The following is a 14,878-nucleotide window of genomic DNA, read 5'->3' on the forward strand; positions in this document are numbered from 1 at the left end:
CTGCATCCAGAAGTTGAGGACCCACCTGGGAATGGTGGTAACAAAACCTTATCAAGTTGGGCCTAATGAAGAACTTTGTAAAGGCAATAGATAAAAATGTAAAACCATTCATACATCTGATTGATAACTTTCCAAGGTTAAGTGAAGCAAATATAAAAGGAGTCTATATTGGACCTCAGATTTGTTAGCTTCTTCAAGATGAGGAGTCTCTTCATTTGTTGCAGGGCAAGGAAAAGGCTGCATGGTTTACATTTGCATTTGTGGTAATTAAGTTTTTGGGAAACTCAAGAGCAGTAACTATGAAGAGTTGGTGTTATTTCTCCTCAAAACATATAAGGATCTTGGCTGTAACATGTTCTTAATGATTAATTTATTACATTCTAGACTTTTCTTCCACCAAACTGTGGAGTTGTGAGAGATGAGGATGGTGAGAGATGAGAGATATAACCAACATATTGCAGCTATGGAGAAAAGATATAAAGGAAAATGGAATCTTTCAATGCTTGCAGATTACTGTTGCATAATTTTAAGAGATGATCCAATGCATGAGTGCAAGAAGCAAGCAAAAAAGAGTTGTCACTGAATGAGGACCAGGTTTTGTAGTGCAATTTCTGTAACTGTTTATAATTCGCAATAGTGTTTAGACAGGTTTTAGTTATTTGAACTGTTGCTAAGTTTTCTCTAAATAAATATCAAAAAAATGGCATAACAAAATATTCTGCATCTGTATATTTACAAAAATAATAATGTTTCAAAGTACTGAAACTTTTATCATCAATTATATGCAGCAGTAAAAGGAAAACTCATTGTCCAATTTGCATTTAGGAGGCCAAACTCATTAAGAAATGGCTCAGTTCATAACGGAACCTGACAACTTTTAAAAAATATGTAAAACAGTGTTACATGACCTGACAGGTCCTTGAGCTAGTCGGGTGGAAGGTTCTTCAGCTGCTCAGTCAGGATGTGCAGCCTCTGGCCACGTCCCGGTACCTTCCTCTCCTGCTCTGCACCAATCAGTTAGATAAGTGTGGGTCTGGAGGAGAAAGCAGTTCTCTCACTGATCAGGAAGGACACTGTCTCATTGTTCTCGGTCACAGGAAACTACCTCCAGTCTATAAGACGCACTCGCTTATTAGCACGATTTTTTCTTGCTAAAAATGTGTCTTTTCAAGTAAATTTTTTCCACATTAAGGATATAAAAAAGGCTTCTCCCCTCTGTGACTTCTCTGATGTCTATCAAGATGCGCTTTCTGGTTAAAACATTTCCCACAATCTGAACATGAAAAAGGCTTCTCCCCTGTGTGAATGCTCTGATGTTTTTTAAGACTTGATTTCTGTGTAAAACATTTCCCACATTCTGAACATGAAAAAAGCTTTTCCCCAGTGTGAGTTCTCTGGTGCTTAACAACATTTGATTTCCCTGTAAAACATTTCCCACATTCTGAACATGAAAAAGGCTTTTCCCCTGTGTGATTTCTCTGATGTGTAACAAGAACTAATTTCTGGTTAAAACATTTCCCACATTCTGAACATGAAAAAGGCTTCTCCCCTGTGTGAATGCTCTGATGTTTGTTAAGACTTGATTTCTGTGTAAAACATTTCCCACATTCTGAACATGTAAAAGGCATCTTTCCTGTGTGAATTCTCTGATGTGTAACAAGAGCTGATTTTTGGTTAAAACATTTCCCACATTCTGAACAGGAAAAGGGCTTCTCCCCTGTGTGAGTTCTCTGATGTGCAACAAGATCTGTTTTCTGGTTAAAACATTTCCCACATTCTAAACATGAAAAAGGCTTCTCCCCTGTGTGCGTTCTCTGATGTGTAACAAGAGCTGATTTCTGGTTAAAACATTTCCCACATTCTGAGCAGGAAAAAGGCTTCTCCCCTGTGTGCGTTCTCTGATGTGTAACAAGAGGTGATTTCTTGTTAAAACATTTCCCACATTCTGAACATGAAAAAGGCTTCTCCCCTGTGTGAGTTCGAAGATGTGTAACAAGAGTTGATTTCACTGTAAAACATTTCCCACATTCTGAACATGAAAAAGGCTTCTCCCCTGTGTGAGTTCTCTGGTGACTAAGAAGATTTGATTTCACGTTAAAATATTTCCCACATTCTGAACATGAAAAAGGTTTCTCCCCTGTGTGAGTTCTCTGGTGACTAAGAAGACTTGATTTCTTGTTAAAACATTTCATACACTTGGAACAAGAAAAATTATTCTTTGCTGTGTGAATTTTTTGATGTTTAAGAAAAAACTTTTTGAGGGGAAAACTATTTCCATATTCTGACCGTGAAAATGGCTTCTTAGCTTTCGGAGCAATTAGTTTTTTAATGCTTATTTTGTGACTTTGATTTTTCTTAGTAGTCGGTAATGAATCAGAAGATAGGACCTGTTTCAAAGGATCAGATGACACATCTTTGCTGTAAGGGGATGATGGTATATCTGGAGTAATGGCATTCCCTTCAATTGTATCCTGTGGGATCTCAAGTTCAACTGATTTGAAAATTGAAGATGTCGGCCGTCCCTCTGATCTCCTGGTACAGTCATCTGCTAAGTAAAAAAAAAAATATTATATTTGAATAAAATATTCTTAAAATAAATTTTTTGAACATTTCTACTGAAACTGTCTGTAGAAATGGCAAGTTATTGACAGAATGACAGTGAATGACATTTCACAGTCTAATAGAAAACCTTATAGCTTGAACCAGGAAAGCTTGGTGTTCAACTGTTTGTTCATTCTGCCTCCCAAATATGAACTATGCGAAAATGATACCAATAAAAACTTCTATTCGTCTCATAAAGAAACAAGCCCCCACTCAGGTCCATCATCTGTCAATGGAAAAACAGAAATTTCCACATCATTAGTGGCTCAAAGGCTCTTGAAAACCAACATGGCTTCCATAAACCAATCCAGCAAAATCCGCTCTTCCAAAGTCAAATCTGCTCCCTACTTAACTCAAATGGAAAGCACCACACCCTACTAAAGCTCATGCATAATGCCGGAAGCTGCCAGATACAGCCTTCTTCTCCTCTGGTTCTTCTTAGTTTCTTCTTGTGATCCCTACCCGTTTACTATGTGACTACTATTGTGTCTTCTGATTTAGTATTTTCTCTGCCCTCCTGGTTCTGATCCGGCCACCTGACCATTCTTCTTGTCATCTCACACCACAGAACAGCAGGCAACACCGTAGCCCAAGCCTAGGGGTCTTTGTGTAAGTACAGACTATAATAACACATCTAATGAAAAGATCAAAAAAAAGTAACTAGCGGTGAAACCTCTCTGGGATAATTAGAGTATGTTTCTTGGTAGTTCCTGGCAATTTAAACTATAGTAAGGGCCAATATTATCTGTCAAATGTATTTCAAGAAGAAATATACATTTAATGATAACTTTTTATAATAGTGCACAGCGGAGGTGTCTTAAATTTATTTAGATCTAGGGCATTTGGAAGAGACAATGGAGACCTTTTTTTGAAGACTACCAGGGAGTTACGGACTCACATAAGTGAGGCAGGCCGATCCCACCACAATCAAACTATCATACAGAATGAACCTGTAAAAAAAAAGACAGAATAAAAAAACATGTTACATCCCCAACAAGAACGTGTGTTTGGGGGTAGATCTCCAACACTAAACCAGAGATGCACTTATTTATGGTGGACCATTGGAGCTACTATGAGTCTTGACCAGAAGAGTAGAGAAAGTATTAGTGCTCCCCATTTCAGGATAGATTGTATCTGAATTCTTTACGATCGATATATAACTTATGACGTGGAGTGAATCCATAAAAGCAGGGCTTGAGTCATGTCATATCTCCTGCAGGCGTGAATAAATGTATATTACAGCCATCAGCCACGCACAGCTTAAAGATATATCATGGCACACAAAATTACTATTTTATTAAAAAAATGTTATTCAAAAAGACAGACGCCACAAACTAGAAAAATGTAGTTTAGGACAGTATTGGATAGATATATAATCAAATAATTTCCAAATTTATCCTTAGATCCATAGTATAAAGTAGACAACAAAACAATACTCTCTAGGACCTCCTATACTCAGAAAATAATAGCTTGCATACTTAATAGCCACTCTATTAAATAGCCATCCCTTTGGCTGGTCCTTCAGTTCAATATGACTTATTCCCATTCAGTCCAAAGGAATAATATCTCACAATATCAGTAGCTTTTCACTCCTCCAATTCATGCATCATTAATGAATCCTCAAGCAATGGACAAACTAGGATATCATACATAGAAGTCAAATACACATACAGTACAGACCAAAAGTTTGGACACACCTTCTCATTTAAAGATTTTTATGTATTTTCATGACTATGAAAATTGTACATTCACACTGAAGGCATCAAAACTATGAATTAACACATGTGGAATTATGTACTTAACAAAAAAGTGTGAAACAACTGAAAATATGTCTTATATTCTAGCTTCTTCAAAGTAGCCACCATTTGCTTTGATGACTGCTTTGCTCACTCTTGGCATTCTCTTGATGAGCTTCAAGAGGTAGTCACCGGAAATGGTCTTCCAACAATCTTGAAGGAGTTCCCAGAGATGCTTAGCACTTGTTGGCCCTTTTGCCTTCACTCTGCGGTCCAGCTCACCCAAAACCATCTCGATTGGGTTCAGGTCTGGTGACTGTGTAGGCCAGGTCATCTGGCGTAGCACCCCATCACTCTCCTTCTTGGTCAAATAGCCCTTACACAGCCTGGAGGTGTGTTTGGGGTCATTGTCCTGTTGAAAAATAAATGATGGTCCAACTAAACGCAAACCGGATGGAATAGCATGCCGCTGCAAGATGCGGTGGTAGCCATGCGGGTTCAGTATGCCTTCAATTTTGAATAAATCCCCAACAGTGTCACCAGCAAAGCACCATCACACCTCCTCCTTCATGCTTCACGGTGGGAACCAGGCATGTAGTGTCCATCCGTTCACCTTTTCTGCGTCGCACAAAGACACGGTGGTTGGAAACCAAAGATCTCAAATTTGGACTCATCAGACCAAAGCACAGATTTCCACTGGTCTAATGTCCATTCCTTGTGTTCTTTAGCCCAAACAAGTCTCTTCTGCTTGCTCCCTGTCCTTAGCAGTGGTTTCCTAGCAGCTATTTTACCATGAAGGCTTGCTACACAACGTCTCCTCTTAACAGTTGTTGTAGAGATGTGTCTGCTGCTAGAACTCTGTGTGGCATTGACCTGGTCTCTAATCTGAGCTGCTGTTAAGCTGCGATTTCTGAGGCTGGTGACTCGGATAAACTTATCCTCATAAGCAGAGGTGACTCTTGGTCTTCCTTTCCTGGGGCGGTCCTCATGTGAGCCAGTTTCTTTGTAGTGCTTGATGGTTTTTGCAACTGCACTTGAGGACACTTTAAAAGTTTGCCCAATTTTTCGGACTGACTGACCTTCATTTTTAAATGTAATGATGGCCACTCGTTTTTCTTTACTTAGCTGCTTTTTTCTTGCCATAATACAAATTCTAACAATCTATTCAGCAGGACTATCAGCTGTGTATCCACCTGACTTTTGCACAACACAACTGATGGTCCCAACCCCATTTATAAGGCAAGAAATCCCACTTATTAAACCTGACAGGGCACACCTGTGAAGTGAAAGCCAATTCCGGTGACTACCTCTTGAAGCTCATCAAGAGAATGCCAAGAGTGTGCAAAGCAGTCATCAAAGCAAAAGGTGGCTACTTTGAAGAACCTAGAATATAAGACATATTTTCAGTTGTTTCACACTTTTTGTTAAGTATATAATTCCACATGTGTTAATTCATAGTTTCGATGCCTTCAGTGTGAATGTACAATTTTCATAGTCATGAAAACACAGAAAAAGCTTTAAATGAGAAGGTGTGTCCAAACTTTCGGTCTGTACTGTAAATAGGCAAGATCTTAAACCATCTAGTTCTAGATCAATGTATGGAAAGATCTCACCTGAGAAGTAAATGCTGGCCCATCATCTCAGGCTTTTCAGAGATCTGGATTCAGACAGGGAAAAATACATCAATTGCCTGACCCTATACCTCAGAACTTCTGCCCTTACAAGGACAGTCCACAGCTGACCCTATGTTGGCACCACATGATGATCCCTATGCGCCTCCCAACGTGTTTCCTCTATTCATAGATTCTTCAGGGAAATGGCCCATCCGCCTAAGTTAGTCTATGGGGATGGAAAGTCCAAATTAATTTCCCAATACAGCAATCCCATGTGTGTATCAATGTCTCAATTTTTTAATATAATATTAATAAAATAGTAATTTTTATATAAATCTCTAGTATTTGGCTTTCATAAATAATCTTCTAATTTCAGTTGGTAGGTGGATCTTCCAGGTTGTAAGTTCTATAGAAAAGGGGTTTAAACGCCCAAAGTCATTTGAACAGTTTTTGGTGGAGGAGAATGTTTTCGTCTAGAAGCAAAATGATCACACGATTGTGATACGGCCGGACTACATGACCGGTAAACCAGCCACAGCCGGTGACAGAGAAGAATCTGTGACTTCTCTGCATTTAGTGGTTACTACTCACCTGGATGGTTATCTGTAGGAATCTCCTCTTTACACCGCTCATCACCCCTCACATATGTCTCTGTAGTATTATTATGGGTCAGATCTTCACCCTGAAACAAATATTGTACAAGTCACATCTATGATCAGCTCTAATCATGCCATCTCCACCATTCTCACTACACAAGTATAAAACATATAATACTGGTGGATAAAATAAGACCAAACACAAGACCTTCACAGCCGTCTACACATAATAGAGGAGATCTCATGACACTTTTTCGCCATCTACCTGATGATCCTGAGGAACATTGGGGTCTTCTTGTTTACAGTCCTGTGGAAGAAGAAGACAGGTACGTCTCTCTGGTGTTGTCCTCTTACTGGATAGATCTGGAGGAAACACATACAGGGACTGAATTCATTCTTTACATACAGATAATTATAGGCCGTGTGTATTTAGTCCTGTCTATTACCTGGTGATGTGAGGGGCTGGGGAACCTCCATCATGACGTCCTTGTACAGATCTTTGTGTCCTTCTAAATACTCCCACTCCTCCATGGAGAAATAGACGGTGATGTCCTGACACCTTATAGGAACCTGACACATACAATGATAGAGTCATCCCCCCGATCCCTTCATAGCTTTACTATAAAATGTCCCAGCATTCCCAGCAGTGGCACCTCTCCAGTCAGCAGCTCAATCATCTTGTAGGTGAGATCTAGGATCTTCTGGTCATTGATGTCCTCATGTATCAGGTGATGAGGTGGAAGCTCCGTGATTGGGCTCAGGGTTCTTCCCCATCCCTCAGACAAAGTGTCCTGACAGCGCTCACTAGAGGTCTTCTTCACTACTGTGTAATCCTGGTTATGGAGAGACACATTCATAAATCTCACTACAGACATTTCCAGAGTCCTCACCTCTCCAGTTCTGTCCATCTGTTATTCCCATATATAAGAATGATGTAATGTGACGTCATAAGAATCTCTCACCTCTCCAGTAAGCCGGAAGAGAATCTCTAGGGTGAGGTGTAATATTTTCTCAGCCATCTTGTCTGTGTCCATATTCATCTTTGATGGGTAAATTAGGAAAACTCTCTTATATAGAAGATATTCACTGAGAGGATCCGATATTGTAGAGACCTGAATGAGAAGATGAGCAGATGCAACATAAAAATCCTGTGTAATAATACAATTAGTGGAGACAATAAGGGAAAGATTTGAGGAGATTTATGTTTTACAGTATCTAGTTTTCTTCTTTACACCTACTAATAAAACCTATATATTTTAGGCCACAGACAACAAGCAGTTTCTTCCAGGGCTGTGGAGTCGGTAAGCCAAACCTCCGACTCCTCAATTTCCATGACACTGGCTCCCTCATACACAGCTCATGTTTAAGTGATAAATTTACTGTAGCACAGATTAATCTCAGCTAGAAGAGTAGACCCTTATATCAGGAATAAGACAGACATTTGAACTACTGTACCCAATTTATTATATATTTTAGGAGTTGGAGTTGGTCCATTTTATACAGACTCCATCAAAATGGACCCCAACTGAGCCCTGGTTTCTTCCTCGGAATCTGCAGCTGAATACCTTTCTCATAGACTCATTTTCAGTAAAGCTAATTCTCATCTCATTTACCGACACTGGAATCGGCATTAGCAATACTGCAGGAGATATTCATTATGTAACGGGTCTGGGAGGTGGAACCTCTGAGCTACTATACAAAGGGGCAGTCCTTGTAAGGAAGCGGGTGGCTCCCAGGGAAAGCGGGCAGGCAGTCACGTTAAGTGACAGGGACAGTCTCTGGGTAGAAGGGCAGGAGGTCACGGCGAGTGACGGGGACAGTCTCTTGACAGGCGGGTGGTCACGGCAAGTGACAGCAGGATAAGAGTCTCTAGACAGGCAGGTGGTCACGGCAAGTGACAGCAGGATAAGAGTCTCTGGACAGGCAGGTGGTCACGGCAAGTGACAGCAGGGTAAGAGTCTCTGGACAGGCAGGTGGTCACAGCAAGTGACGGCTAAGCCTCCAGGTAGGCTAGCAGGCGGGTAGCAGGTGAGCGCTCCCAGGTGAGCAGGTAAGAGTCTCTGGACAGGCTGGCAGGCAGGTATCTGGCAGGTGCTTCCTGGTCCGCGGGCGGACTGATCCATAGACAGACTGGCAGGTGCTGGTAGGCAGACTGTCGGACCGCAGGATTGCAAGCAGGTACACAGCACTGGAAAACAAGCTGGCAACGGGACCTGAGGGCTGAAGCAGAGTTGAAAGGCTTTGCAACAACATTGCTCGGGCACCTCCATTTTGGAGGAGGTGCCTTATATATGGTGAGATCCTCCAGCCATTGGCCGGGGACTCCTTAGGACGGCGAGCGCGGCCCCTTTAAGAGAGAGGGAGCGCGTGCCCTAAGCACAGTGACCGGGAAGCAGCGCGCGCTGCCAGCAGAGCGGGAGGAGGACGCCGGGCACGGAGCGGAGGTGAGGGGAACGGCGTCCCTGCCTAGCAGGAGGCAGGGACGCCGACGCTACAGTACCCCCCCCCTTTAGGCCCCCCCTTTTTTAGGCCAGAGAGAAATTTATCAAGGATGAGAGGGGCATGGATGTTCTTCCGGGGCTCCCACGTTCTCTCTTCAGGACCAAACCCCTTCCAATCCACTAGAAAAAAGGTCTTTCCTCTTACCCTTTTGGTGGCCAGAATGTTCTCTACCTCAAACTCGTTTTCAGCGGAAACCGGAGCAGGAGGCGTACCTGTAGACTTGGAAAAAGAGTTAAGTACAACGGGTTTGAGTAGAGATACATGGAAGGAGTTAGGGATCCGCAAGTTGGCCGGGAGTTTCAATTTATAGGCCACCGGGTTGATTTGTTTGATAACTTCCAGTGGGCCGATGAACCGAGGCCCTAACTTGTAGGAAGGAATCTTGAGCCGGAGATATTTGGACGAGAGCCAGACTTTATCTCCAGGACGGAATTGTGGCGGATCCAGACGTCTTTTGTCAGCCTGTTTTTTCATCCGCTAGGATGACTGAAGAAGTGCGGATGTGGTACTTTCCCAAATGGAGGAAAATTCGCTAACAAGAGATTCCGCAGCCGTATTGTCCACCGAGGTGGAGACGGGAAACGGGATCTGAGGATGCTGACCGTAGACTATAAAAAACGGGGATTTGGAGGAAGATTCACTCTCGTGATTATTGTAGGAAAATTCGGCCCACGGTAAAAGATCCACCCAGTCGGAATGGTGAGCATTAACAAAGTGCCGGAGGTAACTGGTTAAAATTTGGTTGATCCGCTCTACTTGACCATTGGACTGTGGGTGATAAGCAGAAGAGAAGTCCAAGGTGACCCCCAGCAATTTACACGTGGCTCGCCAGAAGTGAGAGGTGAACTGAACTCCTCGATCGGATACGATGTGGAGAGGAAGACCATGAAGACTGAAAATATGATGGATACAGTCTTTAGCCAACTCAGATGCAGACGGGAGGCCCGGCAGGGGAATGAAGTGAGCCATCTTAGAAAAGCGGTCAGCGACCACCCAAATGACCGTACAACTGGCAGAGACAGGGAGGTCCGTTATAAAGTCCATGGCTATATGCTGCCACGGGGCAGCAGGTACAGGAAGAGGCTGGCAGGTGTCTAGGAACCTTGTTGCGGGCGCAGGACACACAGGCTGAAACAAAGTCTATTACGTCCTTGTGCAGGGTAGGCCACCAGTAATGCCGGGTAATAAGCTGGAGGGTATTTTTCTGACCAGCATGGCCAGCTAGCTTAGACGAATGTCCCCAGTGTAGGACCTTCTCACGATCAGGTACTGTTACGAACGTCTTACTGGATGTAAGACGATTTAGATTCACGGGGGCCACCTGCATTACTTTGGCGGGGTCGATGATGTGCTTAGGCTTCTCCTCTAGATCAGAGACCAAAAAGGATTGGGACAAGGCATCAGCTTTGATGTTTTTGTCTGCCGGGCGAAAATGAAGAATGAAATCAAAGCGGGAGAAGAACAAGGACCACCGGGCTTGGCGCGGGTTAAGTCTCTGAGCACTCTGGAGGTAAGCCAAGTTCTTGTGGTCCGTGTAAATTATTACCGGGTGAAGAGCCCCCTCGAGCAGGTAACGCCACTCCTCCGGTGCCAGCTTAATGGCTAATAATTCTCGGTCTTCTAAAGAATAATTGCGCTCAGAAGAGGAGAAGAGTTTGGAGAAGAAGCCGCAGGTTACCATTCTTCCGGAAGACGACTTTTGGGTGAGTACCGCTCCGGCTCCGGAGGAGGAAGCGTCTACTTCTAGGAAGAATTGTTTGTTGCCGTCCGGACGATGCAGCACAGGGGCGGAGGAGAAAGCTTGCTTCAAGGAAAGAAAGGCCTCCTCTGCTTCGAGCGGCCATTCTTTGGGATTAGAGCCCTTACGGGTGAGCGCAGAGATAGGGGCAGTCCGGGAAGAGAAGTGTGGAATGAAGAGGCGGTAGTAGTTAGCGAAGCCCAGGAACCGCTGAATAGCCTTCAACCCCTCCGGTCGGGGCCACTTTTGGATGGCAGTTTCTCAGGATCCATTCGTAGGCCGGTCTGAGAGATTATGTAGCCCAGAAACGGAAGAGAGGTCTGCTCAAGGAGGCACTTCTCATATTTTGCGTAGAGGTGGTTCTGCCTGAGCCTGAGCAGGACCTGAGAAATGTCCCTCCGGTGTGTGGGGAGATCCGGAGAGAAGACCAAGATGTCGTCCAGGTACACCACCACACAGGAGTAGAGAAGGTCACGGAAGATGTCATTGACCAACTCTTGAAAGACGGCGGGAGCATTACAGAGACCGAAGGGCATTACGAGGTATTCATAGTGGCCGTCCCGGGTGTTGAATGCAGTCTTCCATTCATCCCCCTGACGGATACGGACCAGGTTATACGCCCCACGGAGATCCAGCTTGGTGAAGATTCTAGCACCCCTCAGACGGTCAAATAATTCAGGAATGAGCGGAAGGGGGTATTTATTTTTCACCGTGATCTGGTTAAGGCCTCTATAGTCTATACAGGGACGGAGTGAGCCGTCTTTCTTTTTGACGAAGAAGCCTGCTCCCGCCGGGGAGGTAGATTTCCGGATAAATCCCCGGGCCAGATTCTCGATATATTCAGACATGGACCGGGTTTCAGCAGCGGACAAAGGGTAAATACGCCCACGGGGAGGAGTAGCGCCGGGTATCAGGTCGATTGGGCAATCGTATGGTCTATGAGGGGGTAATGTCTCTGCTTCTCTTTTGTTAAAGACGTCCGCATAAGACAAATAGGGAACCGGTAGGCCGGGTAGATTGGCTGGGCTAGGAGAAGGACGGGCAGGACGAACGGGAACTAAACAAGTCTTATGGCAGTCCTGCCCCCAGCGAAGGACTTCTCCGGTCTGCCAATCAAGCACGGGTGCATGTCTCTGGAGCCAAGGTAGGCCTAGCAAGAGGGCGTGAGAGATTCCAGGCAGAACATGGAAGAAGATGCTCTCAGAGTGCAGCATTCCCACCTGCAGAGTTATGGATTCGGTGATGAGTTGGATGGGATGCGGTAAGAGACCCCCATCCACGAAGGCGACAGATAAGGGTACAGCCAGAGGTTTGGTGTAAATGTGGTATTTCTCTACCAGGGACTGAGAAATGAGATTTCCGGCAGCTCCAGAATCAAGTTGAGCAAGTTCAAAGTAACGGTTCTCCCCGCAGATGATAGAGACCGACAGCATCAGAGAAGGAGAGGATTTATTTTGGTCTAGGACGACCTCTCTGAGCGATCCTAGACACAGGCGTTTCCCGACCTCTCCGGGCAGGAATGGATCCAGTGCTCCTTACTACCACAGTAGAAACAGCTCCCCTCGGCACGGCGAGACTCTTGACGGGTTTTAACCATCTTGGTTTGGTCGACCTGCATGGGCTCTGGCGAGTGCGCCCGGGGTGTTACAGATTAAGAGATGGGATTCAGAAAAGTAGGAGCAAGGCGTGGAAACCTCCTCTCATGGGTGACTTCTTTGGTGTGCTCCTGGAACCGGATGTCAATCCGGGTGGCAAGTGTCACTAAGTCATCGAGAGTTGTAGGAATGTCCCGACCGGCAAGTTCATCTTTAATCCGACCGGACAGGCCCTCCCAGAAGACGGAAACCAGTGCCTCATTATCCCACGCAAGCTCGGAAGCAAGGGTACGGAACCGTATGGCATATTGGCACACGGTGAGACTCCCTTGATGGAGTCGTAGCAGAGATGAGGCGGATGAGGTCTTCCGTCCTGGTTCGTCGAAGACTTTCCGGAAGGCCGTGAGAAAGGCTGGGAGGTTGGATACCAGGGGGTCTTCTCTCTCCCATAGAGGATATAGCCAAGCCAGTGCCTCCCCAGTGAGATGGGACATGATGAAGGCCACCTTGGCTCGGTCAGTGGTGAACTGGTATGCCAAAAGTTCAAAGTGCAGGGAGCACTGGTTAATGAAGCCTCGTGCCAGGCCGGGATCTCCACCAAAACGAGGCGGGGCGGAAAGGCGTGGACCGGGAAGGGATGCCATGGTGTTGATGGGCAGCGGCGCTGCCGGAGTAGTAGTTGTGCGGGTGGAAGCAGCTCCCGATGAGGCGGTCAGTGTGTCCAGGCGGCAGTTAACACTACGCAGGTGGCCCAAGATGGAGTCCTGTTGGGACCGCTGACGGGATAGTTCATGACATAGGTCCGAGAGCGAGGGAGCTTGGGTGCCATCGGGTTCCATGGCCCGAGCAAACTGTAACGGGTCTGGGAGGTGGAATCTCTGAGATACTATACAAAGGGGGAGTCCTTGTAAGGAAGCGGGAGGCTCCCAGGGAAAGCAGGCAGGCAGTCACGTCAAGTGACAGGGACAGTCTCTGGGTAGAAGGGCAGGAGGTCACGGCGAGTGACGGGGACAGTCTCTTGACAGGTGGGTGGTCACGGCAAGTGACAGCAGGGTAAGAGTCTCTCGACAGGCAGGTGGTCACGGCAAGTGACAGCAGGATAAGAGTCTCTGGACAGGCAGGTGGTCACGGCAAGTGACAGCAGGGTAAGAGTCTCTGGACAGGCAGGTGGTCACAGCAAGTGATGGCTAAGCCTCCAGGTAGGCTAGCAGGTGGGTAGCAGGTGAGCGCTCCCAGGTGAGCGGGTCAGAGTCTCTGGACAGGCTGGCAGGCAGGCAGGTATCTGGCAGGTGCTACCTGGTCCACGGGCGGACTGATCCATAGACAGACTGGCAGGTGCTGGTAGGCAGACTGTCGGACCGCAGGATTGCAAGCAGGTACACAGCACTGGAAAACAAGCTGGCAACGGGACCTGAGGGCTGAAGCAGAGTTGAAAGGCTTTGCAACAACATTGCTCGGGCATCTCCATTTTGGAGGAGGTGCCTTATATATGGTGAGATCCTCCGGCCATTGGCCGGGGACTCCTTAGGACGGCGCGCGCGGCCCCTTCAAGAGAGAGGGAGTGCGCGCACGCGCGCCCTAAGCACAGTGACCGGGAAGCAGCGCGCACTGCCAGCAGAGTGGGAGGAGGACGCCGGGCACGGAGCGGAGAGGTGAGGGGAACGGCGTCCCTGCCTAGCAGGAGGCAGGGACGCCGACGCTACACATTACACATGACATGAGAAATAACTACTTCATGATCAGGACGACATCTTCATCTATTACGGCTCTAGATACATATTTGGCCGGAGTCCGTCACTGACTACATCACGACCGGCCATCTATAGGTTTCCCGTCTTCACCGGATTGTCATCTTCTATCACGTTAGATCTCAGGTCTGATTCACACACAGACGTTTGAGGCATTTATAAAAGCTTGTTTGTAAGAACACCAAGACAGGATTTATTTGATACCAAAGTCTCCATGTACAGTGTTTTATGGGGTTTATTTCTGGCCTTCGGCTTTACTATATTAAAAGAAAAACTCCATAAAAAAGCAGATATTAAAATGTTTCAAAATAAAATTGGCACCAACTTTCTTGTAATAAGATAAAAACATGCAAAAAGCATAAGACACATTTTTTTTTACTTTTTAACATGTTAAACATTTGTTTTAAAAGAAATTAACTCTTTTGGGCACCAGAACAGATGTACACCGCAGGGATGGCACAGGTACAGCTGCTACACCAACCCTGGCAGTTTAACCACTTGATGCTGTCAAAAGCAAACCTGGCATCTAAGAAGGTTTGACAGAGTCCGGCTCAGTGCCCCTCCTCCCCCAAGTACTCGATAGTATAGGGCTGCCTAGTTACTACGATACTTAAATGACCAATAATGGTATTTGGGCCTGCAATGTACAAAAGTCTATTAGTCTTTTCGTCCGGGACAGAGACAGCGTCCAATAAGTTACTTTTTAACGCCTCCATAAATATTAGACTAAAGTTGCATGAAAGCACTGA

The 14,878-nt window shown here is 45.6% G+C and overlaps 1 protein-coding gene across 2 annotated transcripts in view; it reads right to left on the bottom strand.

Annotated features, from left to right (window-relative positions):
• Positions 1-714: 714 nt before the first annotated feature.
• Positions 715-14,878, bottom strand: part of LOC141178660 (uncharacterized) — a 38,830-nt gene continuing 24,666 nt past the window's right edge. The window contains exons 2-7 of one of the 2 annotated variants that reach the window (XM_073660550.1): positions 7,509-7,658; positions 7,200-7,379; positions 6,993-7,116; positions 6,812-6,909; positions 6,542-6,632; positions 715-2,545 (exon numbers count right to left, since the gene is read on the bottom strand). In XM_073660550.1, the coding sequence (XP_073516651.1) occupies positions 1,188-2,545; positions 6,542-6,632; positions 6,812-6,909; positions 6,993-7,116; positions 7,200-7,379; positions 7,509-7,586 (1,929 nt within the window). In that variant the 5' untranslated portion in view covers positions 7,587-7,658 and the 3' untranslated portion in view covers positions 715-1,187. Of the gene's footprint in view, positions 2,549-6,541; positions 6,633-6,811; positions 6,910-6,992; positions 7,117-7,199; positions 7,380-7,508; positions 7,659-14,878 lie in introns of both variants that reach the window. The other variant, XM_073660549.1, reaches the window with a different exon arrangement.

The sequence above is a fragment of the Phyllobates terribilis genome, unplaced genomic scaffold, assembly GCF_046119375.1.
Source record: "Phyllobates terribilis strain yellow unplaced genomic scaffold, ASM4611937v1 Scaffold_29__1_contigs__length_15306474, whole genome shotgun sequence".
Classification (NCBI taxonomy): Eukaryota; Metazoa; Chordata; class Amphibia; order Anura; family Dendrobatidae; genus Phyllobates; species Phyllobates terribilis.